Here is a 22,486-nt window from a genome sequence, read left to right as displayed (position 1 = left end):
CCTGTCTCAGCCTCCCGAGTAGCTGGGATTACAGGCACATGCCACCACGTCCAGCTAATTTTTATATTTTTAGTAGAGACAGAGATTCACCATGTTGGCCAGGATGGTCTCAATCTCCTGACCTCATGATCTGCCCCCGTCGGCCTCCCAAAGTGCTGGGATTACAGTGTGAGACACCTCGCCCAGTGAGACTCTGACTCTTAAAAAAAGTTGGAGTTGGGGGAGGCGGTTGGGGACCAGATGCTGTAGCTCACACCTGTAATCCCAGCACTTTGGGAGGCCGAGGTAGGAGGTCAGGAGTTTGTGACCATCCTGGGCAGCATAGCAAGACCCCATCTCTACAAAAATAAATGAATAAATGAATAAATGAAAAAAAAAATAAATGAATGACACCTGTAATGCCAGCACTTTGGGAGGCTGAGGGGTGGATCACGAGGTCAGGATTTCAAGACCAGCCTGACCAACATGGTGAAACCCCATCTCTACTAAAAATACAAAAATTAGCCGGGCATGGTGGCACGTGCCTGTAATCCCAGCTACTCAGGAGGCTAAGGGAGGAGAACCACTTGAGCCTGGGAGGCAGAGGTTACCATGAGCCGAGATTGCGCCACTGCACTCCAGCCTGGGGAACAGAGCGAGACTCCATTTCCAATAAATAAATAAATAAATAAAATTAAAAATAAAAAAAGAATGAATAAATGCATACATACATACATATATACATAAGTAGCAGGGTATGGTGGTGCACTCCTGTAGCCCTAGTTACTCAGGAAGCTGAGGTAGGAGGATTGCTTGAGCTCAGGAATTCAAGGCTGCAGTGAGCCATGATCACAGCACGACATTCCAGCCTGGGCGACCGAACAAGTCCCTGTCTCTGAAAAACAAAACACAAAACCACAACAGAAATGAAGCCTTATATATTTTTGTGGCATTAAACCCAGCAGAGATTTCAACTAGTCTCTAATTAGTGATTTTTCTCCGATTTAAAAGCACATACACTGCAGAAGTTTGCAAAACAGGAAAATATAATGATGAAAAGTAAAATAACTCATTATCCTATCATCTAGAGATATAGTCTAGTAATATTTAGGTGTAATTAACTGCTAGCTTGCTATGCATAAACATACCATATTCTCCTCTTCCTCAACACTGAAAATTTTCTGTATATTTGTATCCTGATTTTTCAATGAGAGCTTCGTCTAAGATTCTTTCATTTTTCTCTTTGCACCAGTTTTTTCCACCAAGTTCCAAAGATTTTTCACAGTTTTTTACAACTGTTAAATATTCTATCACAAGAATATGTTATACCTTAGTCATTCTCTTAGTGGGCATTTTTAGCTACTGTAAATAACGCTGATGAAAAGAAGTGTTACGTTGTTTAATTGTACACCTAAATGTTTGCATCATTTGTTTTTCTTTTGGCACAAATTACCAGTTATAGAATTATTCACTAGTCCAAGAGGTATAAACATTTTGAAGACTCTTACATATGTTGTCAAATACTTATCTTAACACATCTGCTTCTCTTCCTTCTAGAGAGTTGCAACAATTTACTTTCCCTCTTTCACAGCATAGTAACAATGTGAACACCACAGTGTTACTAACCCTGCCAATTTCCTATAATTGAAAAGAAATCCACTTTTGACTGGCTGTATGATAAAGTTTATCATTTATTAAAACATCACTGTAGGGGGAGTAAGAGTAATTAAAATTCCAGTAATTTTTTTGTGTGCCTACATGTGCTGGGCACTATGCCAGATGCTTTTTTGTTTATTGCTATCAAACACCACTTGCTTGGAGTGTAGGTGGCACCTCTCCTTGCCCTGTCCCTTGAGGCTGCGATGTGTTTGAGGACACAGCTGGTGTGTCCACACAGCTGGTTGCTGTTTGCTCAGGATTAGTACCCAGGTCTCTTGACTTTAAGTTGGCCACTTAATCATTTTACTATAGCTTGTCTGCCTCAACTGGCCTAGAATAGTCTTGTTATATAAACTCTGGTGATGAGAGGCTCTAAAATGTATTCACGGCTTACCAATTTTTTAGTTTCTGGGTAGAATGAAAATATTGAACTCCAAAGCCAGTAATCCCTCTGAAATCTTGTGTTACCAGAAGACATCTGGGTCTCTTGCTTCTTGCCTGATGTGAACACCCTTGAACCAAAAGTGAGACCAGCAGGGGCAGAAAGGGGCTAAACTGCTCATCCTCTTCTTCGGCACACTGGCTACCACAGTTTGTTTGTGAAGGCTTGACTTAGGAGGCTAAGGAGGGAAGATCACTTGAGAGCCCAGAAGTCAGAAATCAGCCTGGACAACGTAGTGAGACCCTTGTGTCCACAAAAAAAAAAAAAAAAAAAAAAGCTTCAGAAAGTGAATGCTGGACTTACAGGAAAAATGCCATTTGGATGGTGAGCACCTTCAATCCAATGCAAATCATGGTTGGAACTTAATCATGTGTGTGTGTGCCTGTGTGTGTGTGTATGTGCACGTTTGGCAAGTTTTAGGAGTTAGGAGGCTTTATACTTTTATACGTGTTTTTTTTGCACAGTGCACTTCGAAAACTGGCTTTTGAACCTTTAGAAACTTAAAACAGTTATTTACAGCAATTTCATGAGGACAATCTTTCAATGTCCCAGGCAAAAATTTTAAACTGTGTACATTAAACGTTAACCATGCATTTTTTTTTTTTTTTTGAGATGGAGTCTTGCTCAGTCGCCCAGGCTGGAGTGCAATGGCTCGAGCTCAGTTCACTGCAAACTCTGCCTCCTGGGTTCAAGCAATTCTCCTGCCTCAGCCTCCCGAGTAGCTGGGATTATGGACACCTGCCACTACACCCAGCTAATTTTGTATTTTTAGTAGAGAGGAGGTTTCACCATGTTGGTCAGGCTGGTCTCGAACTCCTGACCTCAGGTGATCGGCCTGCCTTGGCCTCCCAAAGTGCTAGGATTACAGGCATGAGCCACGGCGCCCGGCCTTTTTTCCCTTTTTTTGGAGACAGAGTCTTGCTCTGTCACCCAGGCTGGAGTGCAGTGGTGAGATCTCGGCTCACTGCAACTTCCTCCTCCAGATCTTGGCTTACTGCAACCTCCTCCTCTGGGGCTCAAGTGATTCTTCTGCCTCAGCCTCCTAAGTAGCTGGGATTACAGGTGCCTGCCACCAGGCCTGGCTAATTTTTGTATTTTTAGTAGAGATGGGGCTTCACCATGTTAGCCAGGCTGGTCTTGAACTCCTGACCTCAGGTAATCCGCCCGCCTCCACCTCCCAAAGTGCTGGGATTACAGATGTCAGCCACAGCGTCCGGCCCTAACTATGCATCTTAATTTTTGTACTTAGTGTCTGATGTGCTAACAGGACAGTAAAAGTGATTTAAGGCTGCTATATTTTCCCTTTATTTAAGAGATGCCTGGGGTTCTCAGCTCAGGAGGGATTCATAGCATGTCTTAAGCCACACCAGTGTTTTTCAGGACACGCTAGGGTGGACTTGGCAACTAGCATAACATTGAGCTGCTGTGCCTAACTTTTACCCCTGTGTGCCAGTGTGCTTATTTCCTGTGTTAGGATTACTTGTAATTTCGTCTCGGGGAAGTTTTCTAGGTGGGTGCGTTGCACCAATTCCCTTGTTATTGTTACAAGAATGCAGTGACCTCACTTGGATCCAGGACTCTGCCAGCATTTAAAATCCTGCTCTTACGAAAGGTGAAACTCTTGCCTATAGTTAAGTATCACAGCTTGATCCCATTACAATGAGATAGAAGTTTGTCTGCGCCCGGAGCAGGCCAACAACAGCAGTTTTAAAAGCAGAACGCCCCCCGCTGGGTCTAACCTTGTTCTTGGTCACCGCGTTCTCTTCAGGAGCCTGGAAATCCTCTTGTGGCAGAAGTGGGAGAGTGCTTGGAAATGCCCTGAGGAAAACGACTTTTAAGGGGGAATAGCGGGGAGCAAAACAAGAAGCAACCACCGGACACACTTGGGGTGCAACTGGGGCTGTGGGGTGGGTAGACGGAGAGGGAAAGTGAGCAGAACTGGAAGCTCAGAATAGAAGATACAAAAGAAAGTGCCAAGTAGTGAAAAAAACTGCAAAAGGACGGGGGAGAATGGGGGGGAGGGCGACTGGGGAACAGTTTAGGAAAACAGCAATTAGTACAGCTAAAAATAAAGACCAATTTAGAGACAAAGCCAGATACACAAGGAGAAAAATAAAACTCGCCAGAAAGACAATTTCTTGCAAACCAAATGTTCAAGAAAATGGGGGCTAATGACATCCCCTCTGGGGCTGCTCTGTAGAAGAAATGAAATAATAGGAGACCGTGGAGCGCGCAGCGCCCAGCAGGTGACGCCGTGGGGGCCTAAGTGGTCCCGGTCGTGGAGCCTGAAGGCCCTGCCAGAGGCTGTGCCCACGTGTCCCCAAAGTTCAAGAAGTGTCCCGAGAGCGCGGTATGCCGGACAGAGCACCGCCCGGCGCTGGAAGCGGGGGGTTCCTGCGGAATTCTCTCAGGTCTCCCCGAGTCCTGGCGCCCGCGCGGCACAGCCAGGGGAGAGGGCGCCCACCCGCGGCGGCTCGGCTAGCTCAGCGCACCGGCCTTGGGGACGCCCCACACGCATTCGCGGGGCGGGAAGGCGCAGCGCCCACGAAGTCGGGGAGCAGCCAGGCCCCGGCAGGCGGGGATCCTGGTGACGAGGAGGCAAAGGCCACGGGCTGGGTCGCGCCTGAACTCTGCAGAACAGCGAGGCCTCGGCTTCCCGGCCTGTGACCCAGGAGGGGACCCCGCCTGCCACCCGCGAAGGCTCGCTGAGAGCCCCGTTTCTCCGGGGCTGCAGGGAGAAGGCGGGAGACCGCGATGGGCGCGGGAGCTTGAAGCTGGGCGGGGTCGGCGGGAACGGCATCTCGGGCGAGGGCCAGGGATCCCGGGACGCGCTAACCGCCTCTGCTGGGCCACTAAGTTCCCGGCGACGCGGGCTCCCTCTGGGCCGGCGCACCCCATCCCAGGCGCAGGACAGACTCCCGGCGATCGGGGTCACCCGGGGCTGCCCTGCCCCGCCCGGGCACCCCGGAGCGGAACCGCGAGCCCCCACCGGCGGGGGCGGGCAGGGCGCACGGAGCGCGCCACGCGGCGCCTGGCTAGGAGGAGGGCGGCGGGCGGGGACCTAGCGCTCCGGGGCGGTGCTGAGCCCGCTCCTCCTCCTTGCCCTCCTCCTCCTCCTCGCCCTCCTCCTCCTCCTCGCCTTCCTCCGGCTCAGCCGCCGCGCAGCCGGGTTGCTCTTGCTTCCTCCCCGGGCGCCCGCGGCGATGTTCAACCGCGCCGTGAGCCGGCTGAGCAGGAAGCGGCCACCGTCAGGTAAGCGGCTCCAGGGGCCCGCGGGCTGGGGGTCGGGGCGCCGCTTCGCCCACCCGGCCTCCTGCCCTCCCTCCTGTGCTCGGGCGCGGCTCGGCGGTACCTCCTAGACTGGAGCCCGGGCCGACCGCACCACTTCTCCACGCTGGGTCCCGCACCTTCGCTATCCCAGCTGCGACGGGAGCGCAGAGCTCCTCCGGGCGCCCCGGGGAGGAAGTTTGGCTGAAAGAGGAACAGCCGCAGTTTTCTTTTTAGTGATGGTCTGGGAGAAAAAGGAGCGCCCAAATTCCCCAAACTTTGGAGGTGACATGGGGCTCCAGATTCCGAAAGCAGAACGGCGCGCGGGCTTCTCCCTCAGTGTCCCTCTCCGCCTCCGTTGCGGGCGTGGGTGGAAGGGTGCCGAGCGCCCGGGGGAGCACGGCTGGACCCAGGCATCCGACTGGGCGCCTGGGCCTGGGGCGCCGGGGGCCTTCGCTTCTGCCGCAAGGAGCCAAAAGGTGCGGTCGCGAGGGTGGCGGAACCCCAGGATGGAGAAGGGCACCTCTGCGGTGCGTGCCAGCGAAGTTCTGACGTTACGAAGGATTCGCCTTGGCTGTCACTCTGGGCCAGCCTGAGCCACCATCTGGGGCAACTTGATAGGACAAAGACCCCACGGTGAAGGTGGAGCCATGCCCTTGATTCTGGTCCTTCTACCCTTTGGCTCATCACAATAGCTACGACCTGTACAGGCCTTCGGGTGCGCCAAGGGCTTTGTCCACTGCGTTGGGTGAACTCTCCCTTCACCCCTAGGACAACCTGGTGCGCGAGAAGGGAACGGAAGCCAGGCGCTGTTAGGTGACTTGCCCCAGTCACACCCAGCAGGTGATGGGGAGGCTTTCAAACCCAGGTTCGCCTGACTCTGGAGTTCAGAGGCTTTGCCGGGCTTCCCACGCCGAGATTCACTTCTGCTTGGCGCTCAGAGTCGGAACACGTTGGTGCATTTCCTTTCTGCTACCTGATACTTTATGAGGGACATTGTGGTTTAGAGACTGGGACCAGACTGGCTAGATCCGAATCTCACCTTCGCCATATTCACTAGCCGTGGGACCTCTCTGCAGAATAAGGGTCTGCAAAATGGGAATAACAGTAGCTACTCGCCTTTTTAAGCACTTAATTGGAACCTGTCTCCCATCCATCAAGTTTTGCAAATTATTGTATTTAATATGTAGGATTTCGTAGGGTTGTTGTAATGATCTTACATTGTTGCCCGGCACGTACTAAGTGCTCCATTAGCGTTAGCGGTCATGTAAACCTTTTTGTGTTGCATGTGAGTCAAAGAATTCCCTTGTGGGTGTTAATGTTAACTATTCTCTGTGGTTGGCACAGGCCTGTGGAGCGCTGCTCAGAGCCTGGACTCGAATTAAACTCTTGGTTCTAACCTTGACTCTGTCATTCAGCAACACTGGGCAAATTACCTAATCTTTCTGTGCCTCCGTTTCAATGATGTGCTGGAACTGGCTCAAACTGGCTTGCAAGAGCCAGTTACTAAATATTCAAAAAGTTTGGGAACTGGTTGCTAAACCTTAGGGAGCTTGAAATTAGTTATGATGGGATATTTACATCATGAAAATCAACCAAGCTAAAAATGAAGGCTTCGTTTTGACTCAGGAGAGCTGATTTCCAGCACACCTCTGAATCACTTTCTCCATCTGCAAAGTGGGTTTCATGGGATCATGGGGTTAAATACTCAAAGCCATATGAAGCCCCTAGTACAATGTGTGGCACTCAATAAATGTGTAATAATTATTAGTTTTTCTCCCTTTTGCCTGTTATAAATAGAGCTGCTATGAATAGCCCTGTACACGTTACTTATTACTTTAGATTACTTTTGGGTTGAAGACTGACAAATACAACCATTGTATCCTGGGAGATACATGGATTTGGGGTGATTTTGCATGTAGCCATGTTGCACTCCAAAAAGGCTGAATGCAGTTTTAGGGAATAAATTGTTTCAGGGCAACAAATTTTAAGCCTCATGAAATGTGGTTACATCATTGATAAAAAGGCAGTCTCAGGCCGAGCGCAGTGGCTCACACCTATGATCCTAGTACTTTGGGAGGCTGAGGCAGGAGAATTGCTTGAGCTCAGGAGTTCCAGATAAGCCTGGGAAACGTGGCAAAACCCCGTCTCTACAAAAATAAAAAATAAAAAAATTAGCCAGGCATGGTGGTGCGTGCCTATAGTCCCAGCTCCTTAGACGGCTGAGATGAGAGGATGACTTGAGCCTGGGAGGTTAAGGCCGCGGTCAGCTTAGATTGTGCCACTGCACTTCACCCTGGGTGACAGAGTGAGACTCAAAGAAAAGGAAGGAAGGAAGGAAGGAAGGAAGGAAGGAAGGAAGGAAGAAAGAAAGATCAGCCACTAAACATCGTGGATTGGTACTGGATGCCTCGACTCCAATAGCCTGATTTTCTTTGGAATTGTAGGTCTAGGGTCTTTCCCCATCATGGAAAATAACAGAAGTTCTTACCTGACTGGTCATCACCACCAAGCCATGGGCAAAGAAGAAGCCTAGTGAGAAAGGGGTCGTTTGGGCCTGGGGGCGGAGGTACTGAGAAGACAGCCAAGTGATTTTTGGGACCATGTACTGATTTTTTTTTTTTTTTTTTTGTAATTTTGAATTATTTTTCTTAAGGAGGATCCTCAAATTGTATAAACTTCAGGCTCTACAAAAGCCGGAGCTGCTCCTGCAGGACCCCTGATTTGGACCTGGTTGTGGTCCTGCCTCCCCCAGCACTTTCTATTTTACACTCTTCCTACCTTTCAGCAGAATCTCACTGGAGACACTGTCTTTCCGCGGAGGATTTGGAGTTCCTAACCCCACCTTCCAAGGTTCAGAGTGGGATTTCCTTATTCTTCTTCCTGAGGTTTCTCAAAGTGTGTTCCACCCGTCCTGTGGGTTCAGGAGGGCCTGGATAAAGTCCAGCTTCTCGGGCCTCGCCCAGACCCACTGGTTCAATCTTGGGGACGGTAGGGAGGGGGGAGGGTAGGGTGCATCTTTGACAAGCACCCCAGGGAATTCTCAGGCCAGTGAAATGTGAGGGTCCCCCAACAGGATTCTGTCCACTCACCCTGCCCAGTTATCAACCTTGCATTGTTGGTAACTGAAAGATGCCCATCTGAGATGCCAAGCTGAAGCCACCCGACTCCCTACCCCTGCAGCTGCACCCAGGAGTGACCTCTCAGGGGAATTCCCACCCTGCCAGGCAGGCATCGGCCTTCCCCTCGGGCCTGTCATGCAGGATCCCATTAAACCCTTGGGAACAGTTTTTTTTTTTTTTTTTTTTTTTGAGACGGAGTCTCGCTCTGTCGCCCAGGCTGGAGTGCAGTGGCCAGATCTCAGCTCACTGCAAGCTCCGCCTCCCGGGTTCACGCCATTCTCCTGCCTCAGTCTCCCGAGTAGCTGGGACTACAGGCGCCCGCCACCTCGCCCGGCTAGTTTTTTGTATTTTTTAGTAGAGATGGGGTTTCACCGTGTTAGCCAGGATGGTCTCGATCTCCTGACCTCGTGATCCGCCCGTCTCGGCCTCCCAAAGTGCTGGGATTACAGGCTTGAGCCACCGCGCCCGGCCGGGAACAGTTTTAAGTTTATGGCTGGGCTTGTTTTATTTAAAGATGACAGTTTGCATAGCAGTTTAATGTCTTTGTTTTAACAACCCGGCTGCAGGGTAGCCTTGGCAGCTGGGGCAACTTTCTCTGCAGAACATCACTGGCCCAGGCCTGCGGGGAAAGAGGTGCCGGCTGAGGGGTGTTGTTTTCTACAGGTATGGTCAAGCCCATGAGCCAGCTGAGCCTCTGGGACCTGCTCTGGTCACCACCTAGTGCAGCCCATAGCCTGGTGGGTGTGAGGTGCTCACTGTGTTTTATCTGCGTTGGCTGATTTGTATTTGATGTGATGCCGCCTTTCTTCATGGTTAGAAAATGTAGCTGCCTGGCATGGCCATTTCCTAGGGCTTCCTGGGTGAAGTGAGTCACTTCCCTCCCTGGGTTGAGTGAGTCCCCGGACGCTGGGCTCTGGGAACCTGCTGCTTAAACTGCACTAAATTTATGCCCCCAAGTTTCTTCTGCTTCCCCCAGATAGCTCTTTGCTGCAGCAGCCCGGGGGTGGCAGCAGGAGCGGAGGCGGCCCTGGCAGGCAGAAGCAGTGGCCCCTTGATAAGAGCTGTCAGGCGGCATCCGCTGGAGTGAGACAGTCCCTTGCAGACTTGTGGGGACAAAATTTCCCTTCCAAGCAAGTTCCCATCTGTTTAGAGCCCAGCTAAGCACCCTCAGGTCCACCTCGCTGCCCCACTGCCCAGTGGGGGGCCACTTATCTGACCGAGTCCTTCCCAGCCCCATTTTTCTTGCTCCCTAGTCTACCCCTGGAGGGACTGGACAATACCTGCTCTGTGCCTTTGCTCCCCCAGGTGTCCTTTGTCCTGTCCCAAAGCCTGGGTCTCCCTGCTCCAGCAGACCCACCCTTCTAGGCCTCGCTGCCTCCCACCCTTGGCACTTGACAGAGCAGCTTGTCTGAGCAGGAGGGAACCATTTCATTTCTCCCTGGAGGGCTGCGGAGGCCACTAAGGGGCAGGGACTTGTCCGGAGCCACCCATTGCAGAAGGGGCAGAGAACTCAAGTCTTGGACCCAAGTCCACGGCCACCTAAACACAACAACCATTTAGCGACTTTGCTAAAATATATTTAGAGAATGAATGTGGAGCTGACAACTTTCCTCCCTTCCTCCATCCCTCTCTCCTTTCCTTCCCTGCCTCTGTCCTTTCCTCCCTCCCTCCCTTCTTTCCTCCCATCCTTCTTCTCTCTAGTCAGGACATTAGAAACAAACAAAGCAATCATCAAACACCTTTATCATTTCACATAGAAAAGGACATTTTAACACCTCCAATCGTAGGAAAGATATAATCTCAGGTAAAGAGCTGTCCTGATCCTCTAGAATCTAGAGGATTCTAGATCCTCTAGAATCTTCTAGAGGTTGTCGCTCCTGGGGAGAGACACTGGGCACCTGAGGGACAGAGGTGTGAGGAAGACTATTACACCACACTCCCTTTTGTATGTCCTGAACTGTGATCTTTTTCAAAGCAAAAACAAAACAAGCAACCCAAGACTGTCCTTACTCTACCAGCACAGCTCACTTGGTAAATATTTCCTTGTCTTCCTTCTCGTTTATGCCTGGACTAGTGAAGAAGACTTCCGACCAGCCTGTGGCACTGTGGGCAGGCGACCACCTGGGAACGTCTGGCCTCCTCTCCTCAATTCATTTTAAGTTCCATGAGAAAATGGGCCCGCCTTTCATTTCTGGCATCTTTCTCTGTGTTTTTCTCTCCCGCCAGACAACCTGGGGTTGAATCCCAGCTCATCCACTTCCTTGCTTGCTTCTTTGTAGCAAATTTTTTATCTCTCTGTGTCTCAGTTTCCTGATGTATAAAATGGGGCCCATGAGGAAACCAACTTCCAAGGATTGTTGTAAAGTTTCGATGAGACTTGTAAGTGCTCAGTAAATGTCAACTTTTTTTTTTTTTTTTTTTTTTTTTTTTTGAGACGGAGTTTCACTCTCCTTGCCCAGGCTGGAGTGCAATGGCATGATCTCAGCTCACTGTAACTTCTACCTCCTGGGTTCAAGCCATTCTCCTGCCTGAGCCTCCTGAATAACTGGGATTACAGGCATGCACCACCACGCCGGCTAATTTTGTATTTTTAGGTTTCTCCACACTGGTCAGGCTGGTCTCAAACTCCTGACCTCAGGTGATCTGCCCCCCTCGGCCTCCCAAAGTGCTGAGTTTACAGGCGTGAACCACCACGCCCGGCCTCAACTATTTTTAATAGCTATCCATCCTCCTTTCTGTGCCCTCTACCCTTAGCCTGGTGCCTGACTTTGCTCATTCCTTAGCAAATATTTATCACTATAAAATATATACTTGAGTACCAGACATCATGCTGACCCTGCGGAAGACGCAGCCCTTGCTTTCAAGAAATGCACCATCCACCTGACTGACCTTGGAGGAAAAAGTCATTTACTTTGCCTCCAGGGAGGGCAGGACAGATTGAGCAGAGTAGGAGAGTGAGGGCAGCTTTACGCAGAAATGTGAGGCCCCAGAGGACACACAGGGGCTTCTGGAAGTGGAGAAAATCGATGACAGGGTCTTGTTTTCAGGCTAGGGCTGCTGGGCCGTTTTCTTTTTTCTGGCCTTTGCCTAGAAAGTGGAGAGTCTAGGGAGGCTACAAATAACAGTTCGGCGTTCTTATTTCCTTCCCTCTGGTAGAAACTGGAAACCAGTGGCCATCTGTTGTTTAGTCCACTTAAAAGAGGATGTTGAGGCTTGTTTTTTCTTCGGACCCAAGGGTGCTGGGGAGCCCTCCAGTCTCTGCCTTTCTCACACAAGGCGTCTCTGGGAAGGCAGTGGATTGTTGGTCTTCGTGGAACTTCTCAGGTGGACCCCAGAGCATGGAACGTAAGGAATGGCCCCCACCCCTTTCCATGTCGGCAGTCGCCTTGGCCCTGGGTGGGGCAGGGGCTGGGAAGAATGTGCTGTGAGGACACAGAGGTGCACAGGTGACTTTGGAAGGGCCAAAAGGAACACTTGGCTTTCTGTGAGGCCTGTGCCCTCGTGTGCAAACGCCACGATGCCCTTTCTGAGTGGAGCCAACCCTCCGTCACCTGCTTTCCTTCTCCTGACTTGGATGCTGGCTATTACTATGATTATTGAAAAACTTTTTTCACTTTTGATGTTATTTCCTGCTAACTGCGGTTCAATCAAATCTCCCCAGCAGGGGAATTGCATGCAGGTGGGGTAGTTATTCTCAGCAGCTAGATACTGGAGCCGATAAACACTTAAGTAATATTTAGATACGATGTTTCCATGACCCAGTTTCTCAGGAGCCTTACACAGATCACCAGTTGTAACAAAATGACTCTCTGATTCCAAATTGGGAGGACGTTGTAAAAAATGTAATATACTTGATGTGGCATAGGTGACAAGAGGTTTTAAATAAGTTTTGTGGGGTGTGTACTTTCTTTGAAACTTCATTACAAAATAGAGTATTTTAAAGGTGCACGCCTGTGCATGTGAGTTGTACCAAACCACTTTGGAATTTAGGGTTAATATCTCTGCCTTTCCTGGACTTGAATGTTTAATAGCCTGTGAGTTTGAGGGAGTACTTAGGACAAACCTTCTGAGGATGTAAGTTGACTCTGCTGTTGAGGAAACTGGATAGTGAGATATTACTAAAATATTATTTGACTTGGAGAAATTGTCTATGCAGGATAATTACACAGACCTTCCTGCAGATTAACAGCAGAAATCCATGCTGTGAGCATTCATCTCTGATGAGTGTTACAGATGCCTTTTGAGTATGGATTTCTAAGGAATTAATGTCTGGAGAAGGTCTCTGTTAGATATGACATCATAGCATCTATAAATAATGCATCATAAAATAAGCTCCAAGCAACCAGCCCCAGCCATCTGCACTGTGATGCTTCACCCATCCTTGAAATAATGGCTTTTACTGACGCCAGAAGCCACATAGGGCAGCATAAGCATAAATGGAAAACGGATATACATTGTGTTTGTGTGCTAGATGATTCCACCTGGTCTTATGTGACTTTTTTTTTCCTGCATGGATTGGACTCTTACCCAGTTTTCTGTTTTTTCCCCAAAGTGTGATTGTTCTTGGTCTCTTAAAGGCTGTTGTGTTCTGGTCTCTTTGAGTACAAAGATCAGCAGATATAAAAACTAAAAATGGCAGTAGAGCCTTTGGTAAAGAGCATGTACTCTGGAGCAGGAGTACCTGGGTTTGGGCCATGATTTCCCATTTTCTAGCTGGGACCCTTGTGAGTTACTGTGCCTCAGTTTCTTCATCTGCAAAGTGGAAATAACCACATCAGTAGGTTATTGTGAGAACTGAATTATTTAATTCAGGTAAAAGCCTGGAACAGTACCCAGCACGTTGTACATCATTTGCAAGTTTTTCTTTTTTCTTTTTATTTTTTTGAGACAGAGTCTTGCTCTGTCACCAGGCTGGAGTGCAGTGGCACGATCTCGGCTCACTGCAACCTCCGCCTCCCGTGTTCATGCAATCCTCCTGCTTCAGCCTCCCGAATAGCTGGAATTACAGGCGTGCACCACCACACCTGGCTAATTTTTTGTATTTTTAGTATAGATGGGGTTTCATCATGTTGGCCAGGATGGTCTCGATCTCTTGACCTCGTGATCCGCCCGGCCTCTCAAAGTGCTGGGATTATAGGCATAAGCCACTGTGCCAACCTTTTTTTTTTTTTTTTTGAGACAGTCTCGCTCTGTCATCTAGGCTGGAGTGTAGTAGCATAATCTCGGCTCACTGCAACCTCTGCCTCCTGGTTTCAAGCGATTCTTCTGCCTTAGCCTCCCAAGTAGCTGGGACTATAGGCCACCACCACCACACCCGGCTAATTTTATATTTTTGGTAGAGACGGGGTTTCACCGTGTTGGCCAGGCTGGTCTTGAACTCCTGACCTCATGATCCGCCTGCCTCAGCCTCCCAAAGTGCTGGGATTACAGGCATGAGCTGCAGCGCCTAGCCTTTTTTTTTTTTTTTTTAAAGATAGATTCTTTTTCTGTTGCCCAGGTTGGAGTGCAGTGGTGTAATCTCAGCTCACTGCAACCTCTGCCTTCCAGGTTCAGGTGATTCTCTTGTCTTAGCCTCCCGTGTAGCTGGGGATTACAGGAGTGCACCACCACACCTGGCTAATTTTTGTATTTTTTGTAGAGACATGATTTTGCCATATTGCCCAGGCTGGTCTTGAATGCCTGGCCTCAAGTGATCCACCCACCTCAGCCTCCCAAAGTGCTGGGATTACAGGTGTGAGCCACCATGCCTGGCCCATTTGAAGTATTAACCATTATTATTAGCTAATGACAGATTAGTCTGAAAATAAATTTGCTGAAAAATATGCATTTTGCATGCAAAAAATTTGAAGATCTAAAATGATTTAAAGAGCCTAGAAGCTAAGAAAACAAAACACCAAAAACTTTTATTCAAAAGTTTTATTCAAAACTTTTATTGCAAAAATGTTTTACAGCTGAAGTAAACAATGACAACAAAAATCAAACAGCATGATAAAATTGAAACAAACAAATATCACAGGCAGGTCTTCCCTAGCTGGAGAGATCGTAAAACTGCTGGAGAACATGCTTGACATTTTTTCCACCTATTCATATCAGTCCTGCTTTCTTGTGTAATCTGTCTGAATCGGAAGCTTTTATCAATGAAAAGGGATAGAAGAATATTGGAACTTTGTGGATCCAGGTACCAGTAGTTGGGCACCTGGGAAATCTTGGTTTTGCTTTATTCTTAAGTTCAGAAGTAAACCTGTTTTGCTATTGAGAAAGAGTATTTATTTCTTCTAATATTACTAGACTGGTTGTAACATTTATGTATGTATGTATGTATGCATGTATGTATGTATTTACTTACTTTAACCTGCTTCCCCTTCCCCCTTGGTTGTAACATTTTTTTCTTTTTTTCTTTTTTTTTTTCCCTGAGACGGAGTCTCTCTGTCACCCAGGCTGGAGTTCAGTGGTGCAATCTCAGCTCACTGCAACCTCCGCCTCCCGGGTTCAAGCAATTCTCCTGCCTCAGCCTCCTGAGTAGCCAGGATTACCACTGCGTGCCACCACGCCCAACTATTTTTTGTGTTCCATGTTGGCCAGGCAGGTCTTGAACTCCTGACCTTGTGATCTGTCAGCCTCAGCCTCCCAAAGTGCTGGGATTATAGGCATGAGCCACTGCGCTGGGCCTCTTTTCTTTTTTTATGATTTTGTTTGTTTTTTTGTTTTATTGAGACAGCGTCTGGCTCTGCCACCCAGGCTGGAGTGCAGTGATGCAGTATCAGCTCACTGTAGTTTCTGCTTCCTGGGCTCGAGCGATCCTTCCACCTCAGCCTCCTGAATAGCTAGGACTACAGGCCCACACCACAATGCCCACCTAATTTTTGTGGTTTTTTGTTTGTTTGTTTTTGTTTTGTTTTGTTTGAGACGTAGTCTTGCCCTGTCACCCAGGCTGCAGTGCAATGGCGCCATCTCGGCTCACTGCAATTTCCACCTCCTGGGTTCAAGCAATTCTCCTGCCTCAGCCTCCTGAGTAGCTGGGATTACAGGTGTGCACCACCACACCAGGCTAATTTTTTGTATCTTTGGTAGAGATAGGGTTTCACCATGTTGGCCAGGCTGGTCTCGAACTCCTGACTTCGTGATCTGCCCACCTCATCCTCCCAAAGTGCTGGTGTGAGTCGCCATGCCTGGCCTAATTTTTGTATTTTTTGTGGAGACGGGAGTTTGCCATATTGCCCAGGCTGGTCTTGAACTCCTGAGCTCCAGCAATCAGCCTGCCTTGGCCTCCCAAAGTGCTGGTATTACAGGCATGAGCCACCCCGCCGGTGGGCGGGGGGCGGGCAGGTCGTAACATTTAAAGTGAGCTGAGATGGCTTAGGAATTTATTACTTAGTGTGTCCCCTGGGCAGGGGACCCTGAGTTGCAGAAGTGCCCTCGGCCGAAGGGCTATCCCTGTCTGCTCAGTCATATTGGAGGCTGGGGATAGCGACTTGGAAAAGAGAGATGCCACTCGGTGAGTGGAGTTTGCAAATGCTGTCTCATCAAGATCTGTCTATACTGATATCAGTCAAGATGGATTTTAGAAGGGTGGGGTGCAATAGCCAAAAGCCTTCAACTCAAAAGACAATCAGGAAGTCTTAGAAAAATTCAAACCAACATTTCTGGAGAAAATAAAAACTTATGACAGATAGAGAGTGGGTATCTCAGATAGAAGGATCTTCTATGCCATTTATGGGGACAGAAAGTGGGCAAAAGCAAGAAGGAATTACTCTTTATCTAGAGCACCAAAGCCAGAAAACCAATACCCATGGCTATAAAGAGCAACTCCATCTCGGTGTACTTTCTGACCCACCCCTGAAAATTCCATGCTCTTCTGTAATAGTGTCCATTGTAAATGTATTTCATGACATGTGATATAAGGGAGATGTTAGCCCAGGAGACAGTGGAATGGAAGGGCCCATCGGTTTTCTAACTGTGTTCCCAGGAGCCCTGGGATTCTGCAGACATGGCCCTGGTGAGGACAGCTGATGTCCCACATAGGTCCCCGTATTGGGTCCATCCCGTGATTCATTAGCTGCATCACCTTGGCTAGGCCATTTTATCTTCTGGATTTTTGCTTCCCAGTCTATAGAATGAGGTGGTGGGGGAGGTGGGGTTGGACCACATTAGTGTGCTTTGAGTTGTAAAACTTTTTGTTCAAATGAAAACAGACACACAAACCTAATATGCAAAAATGATTAGAGTATGAAATAAAGGGTGGGGGTTGGCGATTGTCTAACAGTGAGGTCAACTCTCTTAACTCTCAGACACTCTGTTGGCTAAATGGTAATCTACTGTGTGTATTTATTTGCAAGACGGTGTGACAGTGAAAACTCAAACATGGTCTGGTTTATTATGGAAAAGAGTGTCCAGAGTTTTGGAATCCTTTCAGACCAAGGTTGAAAACTTATGGCCAAAGTGGTTCTGCCATGGCAAGAGAAATTTGCAGCTGCCTAGATTGTTCCTGGAACAGTGAACTTGTGTCTCTAGATTTATTTACTTAAGAGAAGATCTGCTGGGGAAATGGAGTAAATTGTCAAACTGTATTCTCTGGGCAAAGAGCAGAAGAGTAAATTAGTGGAATGCTTGGCAGAATGAACCCTGCTGCAGAAATTTCTTGTAATAATGATCTTTTAATTGGATTTATACTTTGTTGGAAAGAAACTCAGTGTTCAGGAGCTTGCCACTGCGGCATTTACAAAGAGAACAGGGAACTAATTTAATATCCACGAACTGGAGGGTCACTTTAGAAAAGCATCAGCTCCATTTGGTGATGTGTTTAAGTGAGTTTGCTTCATGGTTAGAGGAAAGGATTTGCCCCAAATAATTCTCTTGTGTACTCTATTGCCAATGAGCACTGAAGCATGGTCCCTGCCGGGTTTCTGAGTTTCTGCTTTATTGATGATTGATTGATTGATTAAGACAGGGTCTGTCATCCAGGCTGAAGTACAGTGGCCCAATCATGGATCACTGCAGCCTTGAACTCTTGGGCTCAAGCTATCCTCCCACCTCAGTCTGTCCAATAGCTGGGACTAAAGGCGCATGCCACTATGCCCAGCTAAGTTTTGTATTTTTTGTACACACAGGATTTCTCTATGTTGCCCAGGCTGGTCTTGAACACCTGAGCTCGAGCGATCTGCCCACCTGGGCCTCCCGAAATGCTGGGGTTATAGGTGTGAACCACCGTGCCCAGCCTAGTTTTTAAATATTTTATAGGGATGGGGTCCCACTATGTTGCTCAGGCTGGTCTTGAACTCCTGAGATCAAGCCATCCTCCTGTCTCAGCCTCCCAAGGTGTTTGGATTATAGGCGTGAGCCACTGTGCCCAGCCAGCCTGGTTCTAATTTAGCTCATATCATCTGGTGAATGTCTGAAATCCTGGTAGTTTCCCCAAGTGCTTGGATTCGGAGTCCCAGGGGATCAAGAAATCAACGTGTATTTTGACCCCCCATAGAACATCAGAGATCACAGGAGCTGTCACTATTAAGTAAGTCCAGTGTGCTCTGATACAGATTTTCTCCAAAACCATTTTTAGCTGTGTGGCCCCCTAGCTGTTTGCAGCAATTAATATTTAGGAGACTTTGTTTTTAAAAAAAATATCATGTACAAGTGATTTGCTTTGCTGATTTATTTATTTATTTATTTATTTATTGAGACAGAGTCTTGCTCTGTCACCAGGCTGGAGTGCAGTGGCGCGATCTCAGCTCACCGCAACCTCCGCCTCCCGGGTTCAAGCAATTCTCCTGCCTTAGCATCCCAAGTAGCTGGGATTACAGGCATCCACCACCATGCCTGGCTAATTTTTCTATTTTTAGTAGAAACAGGGTTTCACCATTTTGGCCATGATGGTCTCGATCTCTTGACCTTGTGATCTGCCTGCCTCGGCCTCCAAAAGTGCTGGAATTATAGGAGTGAGCCACCACGCCCGGCCTTGCTGATTTCTTAATTAAAAGTTTATTTTCACCTAGATTCAAACTTTTTTTTTTATAGAAATATGTCTCTAGTTTAAAAAAAAAAAGTCAGTGGGGAAAAAGTGTTAGTTATGGAAGTAGTTTGCTTGATAGATGGCTATTTTAGGGATGGGGAGAAAGGAACTCACATTTGTTGAGCGTCTACTGTGTCCCAGGTGTGCTGCTAGGTGCCTAATGTGCTTCCATTTTTGAATCCTTATGATAACCCAAGAGATGGGGGATGATTTTCAAATATACACAAGATTTTGCCCAAGATCCTATAGTTTTGAATCGGGGAAACTGGTTTTGTTTTGTTTTGTTTCGTTTGAGTCGGAGTTTCCCTCTTGTCACCCAGGCTGGAGTGCAGTGGCACGACCTTGGCTCAGTGCAACCTCTGCCTCCCAGGTTCAAGTGATTCCCCTGCCTCGCCTCCCAAGTAGCTGGGACTATAGGCACCCACCACCACACCCGGCTAATTTTTGTATATTTAGTAGAGACGGGGTTTCACCATGTTGGCCAGGCTGGTCTTGAACTCCTGACCTCAAGTGATCCACTCGTCTCAGCCCCCTAAAGTGCTGGGATTACAGGCGTCAGCTACCGTGCCTGGCCAGGAAACTGGGTTTTGAACCTGGCCCCATCTGAAGTGACATTCCATGGTTCTTCCTTGACTCCAGGAAGGGATCACATGCCATAGAATGAAGCATGCTTTCATTGTTCCCTCCTCCCGCAGGCAGAGAAGCAGCTGAAGTGTGTTATTTGGAGATTCCCCATCCCCCACAGGAGACTTCTCAGTGTCTTGAGTCAGAGAGTGCAGTGGAAGATGTGCAGATGCAAAGAGTTTTCATCCATTTTCTCTGTGTACCAAAATGTAAGAGGGTTGCCAAAAACCTCAGGCATCAGGATAAATGATATTTATTTATGTATTTATTATCATTATTTTTAGATGGAATCTTGCTCTGTCGCCCAGGCTGGAGTGCAGTGGCGTGATCTTGGCTCGCTGCAACCTCCGCTTCCTGGGTTCAAGCATTTCTCCTGCCTCAGCCTCCCAAGGAGCTGGGATTACAGGCGCGTGCCACCACACCCAACTAATTTTTGTATTTTTAGTAGAGATGAGGTTTCACTCCTGACCTCTGGTGATCTGCCTGCCTTGGCCTCCCAAAGTGCTGGGATTACAGGTGTGAGCCAGGGCACCCAGCCTATAAATGACATTTAATGCAGTGTTTTAAAAGATCAAAATGAATGCAAAAACATCCGTGATGAACAAAATATCTGAAGTTTAAATAAAGTCAGGAAAAAATAACAGTGTAATGCTGAGCCATATTGGACCCTGAAGCAAAAGGAAAAATCAATATAACTGATCCTGTCTTTATTTAAAATTTGGAAAATTTGGGTATTTTGTTCATCTGGATTTTTTTAGCACAAATTTTGATTTTTTAAAAAAGTATTGCCTGAGGAACCGGGCGCGGTGGCTTATGCCTGTAATCCCAGCACTTTGGGATGCTGAGGTGGGCGGATCACCTGAGGTCAAGAGTTCGAGACCAGCCTGGCCAACATGGTGAAACCCTGTCTCTATTAAGAGTACAAAAATTAGTTGGGCATGTTGCTAATCGCCTATAATCCCAGCTATTCGAGAGGCTGAGGCAGGAGAATTGCTTGAATCTGGGAGGCAGAGGTTGCAGTGAGCCGAGATTGTGCCATTGCACTCCAGACTGGGTGACAGAGTGAGACTCTGTCAAAAACAAACAAACAAACAAACAAACAAACAAAGCTATTGCCTGAAATGACATTTATCTTGATGCCTGGGTATTCTGGCAGCCCTCTGACATTTTGCACCATCATGTGGGTCCAATCCTGCAATGAGTTTTTTAATCTCTATGCCAGGTAATGAACTAGGTGCTAGAGGTACAAGATGAGGACATATAGGAGCCTTCAGACTAGTGGGAGTCAGTCATGTAAATAGTCACAACAGAGCATCATAATTGTAAGTCTGTGCACAAAGCACTATGGGGAAGCAGTTGCTGTTGAATCATGGTTCTCTGGGAGGAGGGTTTGAGGGCGACTTGAGGGCTGCCTCCGAATTGGCCAGTGGACACGAGAGTAGGGGAAGGATTTGGTGGGAAATGGCAGGTCCCTTCATCCCTCTGAGCCTCAGTTTACCCCATCTGTAAAATGGAGGAAATAGTAGTGCCTGCCTTACAGGGTTGTGTGACAAGAATGAGTCCATCATGTTAAGCACCTAGAACAGAGCCTGAGACATAACTTGGTTTATGTCAGCCGTGATAGTGATGGCAGTACCGACCACTGCATGCAGATTTCTTAAAATGACAGTGTATTTTGGCCACATGTGCAATCTGAACTTTGCTTTGCAGACATCCACGACAGCGATGGTAGCTCCAGCAGCAGCCACCAGAGCCTCAAGAGCACAGCCAAATGGGCGGCATCCCTGGAGAATCTACTGGAAGACCCGGAAGGCGTGAAAAGATTTAGGGTTTGTCTTTTTCATTGTTAATCGGGATGGATGCCGTGTGTGCGGAAGTTCTGATGCACGCAGGGGAGAAGCAGGCCAGTTCAGCATTGTGTATCAGCTTAGCACTCTCTATGCCAGCTTAAGAGTTTAGTACTGTTAATCCCAGCTTGAGGGTGAGACTTTCTCATCTGTCATGACTGTGTTGGCAACGCTGTCACAGATGGGCAGCCTGTTTCTGGTTTTTGTGTAGTGAGGTGGGAGGGGTACAGGGTGGGAGGAGAGAGAAGGTACCGTGCCCACTGGTGGAGTCTGTATGAGGAATTCCCAGCTCTGGGTCTCTCTGATGTGAAGGCTTTTTCTCTCGTGCTTGGAGGATTCTCAGAATGCATTGTTGACAGACTGAGAGAGACTGGCAATGCGAACTTGGCAAAGGGACCTCTGAGAGCAGGGCTGATGGATGGGGAACTGTCGATGCTATCTAGAAATAACTTTTCTGACCAGCAGAAGCCCCCAGTGCCAAATGGAAGACCACGCGTGTATTTCAAGAATGAGTCCTGGTCACTTCTGTCTTTAAGTCTTGGGTCAGGAATAGGATGAGTCCTCATGCAGTTGGTCCCTGTTGGGGCTCCCAGGGAGGGAGTGGCATGTGGTACTAGGCTTCTAGTTCCTGGTCACCAGGCCACTGTGAGCAGTGTTTGCAACTCAGGAGGTCTCTGCACAGCAGAGGAGCTGGCGGTGCCATGGACTGCCCAAGATCAGCTGTAAGAAAACACACATAATTCCAACTTAAAATAGTTGTGTCATGGTGTCTTTACACATGCTTAATGTGTTTTCTTTTCTTTTGTTTAAAAAAAAAAAAAAAGAGCCTGAGTTTAGAGGCATGTACTTTGTTTAAACACTCTCTGGAGGGAACCAATATATCTTCCACTTTAATTTACTTTTTGGTAATTTATTGTCAGCTTAGAAATGTGAGTAAATTCCTGCTTCATTTGTACTCTTCTTTACAACATCAAAACCATTAAGGTCAAATGCATATGAAATTACAGCTTTAACATTAAACATACTCATTTGCTTTTCAGAGTGGAGTTTTCGATGGGTAATTGGACCATGCTCCTCTGTTGAATTTTGCCAAATCAGTCTTTGAAGGGAAATGCCATTTGTTTTATTATTTTTTTTAGAAGTAGAATACTATGTGACTCTTTTTCTTTGTATCCACAGGAATTTTTAAAAAAAGAATTCAGTGAAGAAAATGTTTTGTTTTGGCTAGCATGTGAAGATTTTAAGAAAATGCAAGATAAGACACAGGTATTTCCTCTACTCTGTAATCACTTTCTTGATAATTTTTTTCCCTTTCCTTACAAAGTTACAACTGCCTTTCCAATAGATTCTGAAGTTGCCTAAAGATCCCCGATTCATATTAGTTTTGGGGGAAGATTTAAGCTTCAGATTAGGTATCTTGTGTTGATCAAATATTAATCTTTTTAGAAGGGCGAGTTAACCCATTTTTAAATGGAGCTGTTCAAATGGACAATATTTAAAATAAAAATAACAATTTATGTCATTTAGAGTTCCTCATTGC

The 22,486-nt window shown here is 47.5% G+C and overlaps 2 protein-coding genes across 3 annotated transcripts in view; one reads left to right on the top strand and one right to left on the bottom strand.

Annotated features, from left to right (window-relative positions):
- Positions 1-710: 710 nt before the first annotated feature.
- Positions 711-5,124, bottom strand: LOC144331357 (uncharacterized). The gene is made up of 2 exons (XM_077947645.1): positions 3,820-5,124; positions 711-874 (listed from the first exon to the last, which is right to left on the bottom strand). The coding sequence occupies exon 1, from the start codon at positions 4,878-4,880 to the stop codon at positions 4,488-4,490; it is 393 nt and encodes a 130-aa protein (XP_077803771.1). The 5' UTR covers positions 4,881-5,124; the 3' UTR covers positions 711-874; positions 3,820-4,487.
- A 96-nt stretch (positions 5,125-5,220) lies between these two features.
- Positions 5,221-22,486, top strand: part of RGS10 (regulator of G protein signaling 10) — a 42,261-nt gene continuing 24,995 nt past the window's right edge. The window contains exons 1-3 of one of the 2 annotated variants that reach the window (XM_015148166.3): positions 5,221-5,332; positions 20,810-20,928; positions 22,126-22,212. In XM_015148166.3, coding sequence (XP_015003652.1) covers positions 5,284-5,332; positions 20,810-20,928; positions 22,126-22,212 — 255 coding nt within the window. In that variant the 5' untranslated portion in view covers positions 5,221-5,283. Of the gene's footprint in view, positions 5,333-11,744; positions 11,815-20,809; positions 20,929-22,125; positions 22,213-22,486 lie in introns of those variants that run through there. The other variant, NM_001261654.1, reaches the window with a different exon arrangement.

This window comes from Macaca mulatta, chromosome 9 (assembly GCF_049350105.2).
Source record: "Macaca mulatta isolate MMU2019108-1 chromosome 9, T2T-MMU8v2.0, whole genome shotgun sequence".
Classification (NCBI taxonomy): Eukaryota; Metazoa; Chordata; class Mammalia; order Primates; family Cercopithecidae; genus Macaca; species Macaca mulatta.
The sequence above is the reverse complement of the archived record's forward strand: the minus strand, read 5'-3'. Positions and strand labels throughout refer to the sequence as shown.

Coding starts and splice junctions, on each gene's coding strand:
- LOC144331357 (XM_077947645.1), bottom strand. CDS start 4,880: ATGCCGTTCCCGCCGACCCCGCCCAGCTTCAAGCTCCCGCGCCCATCG.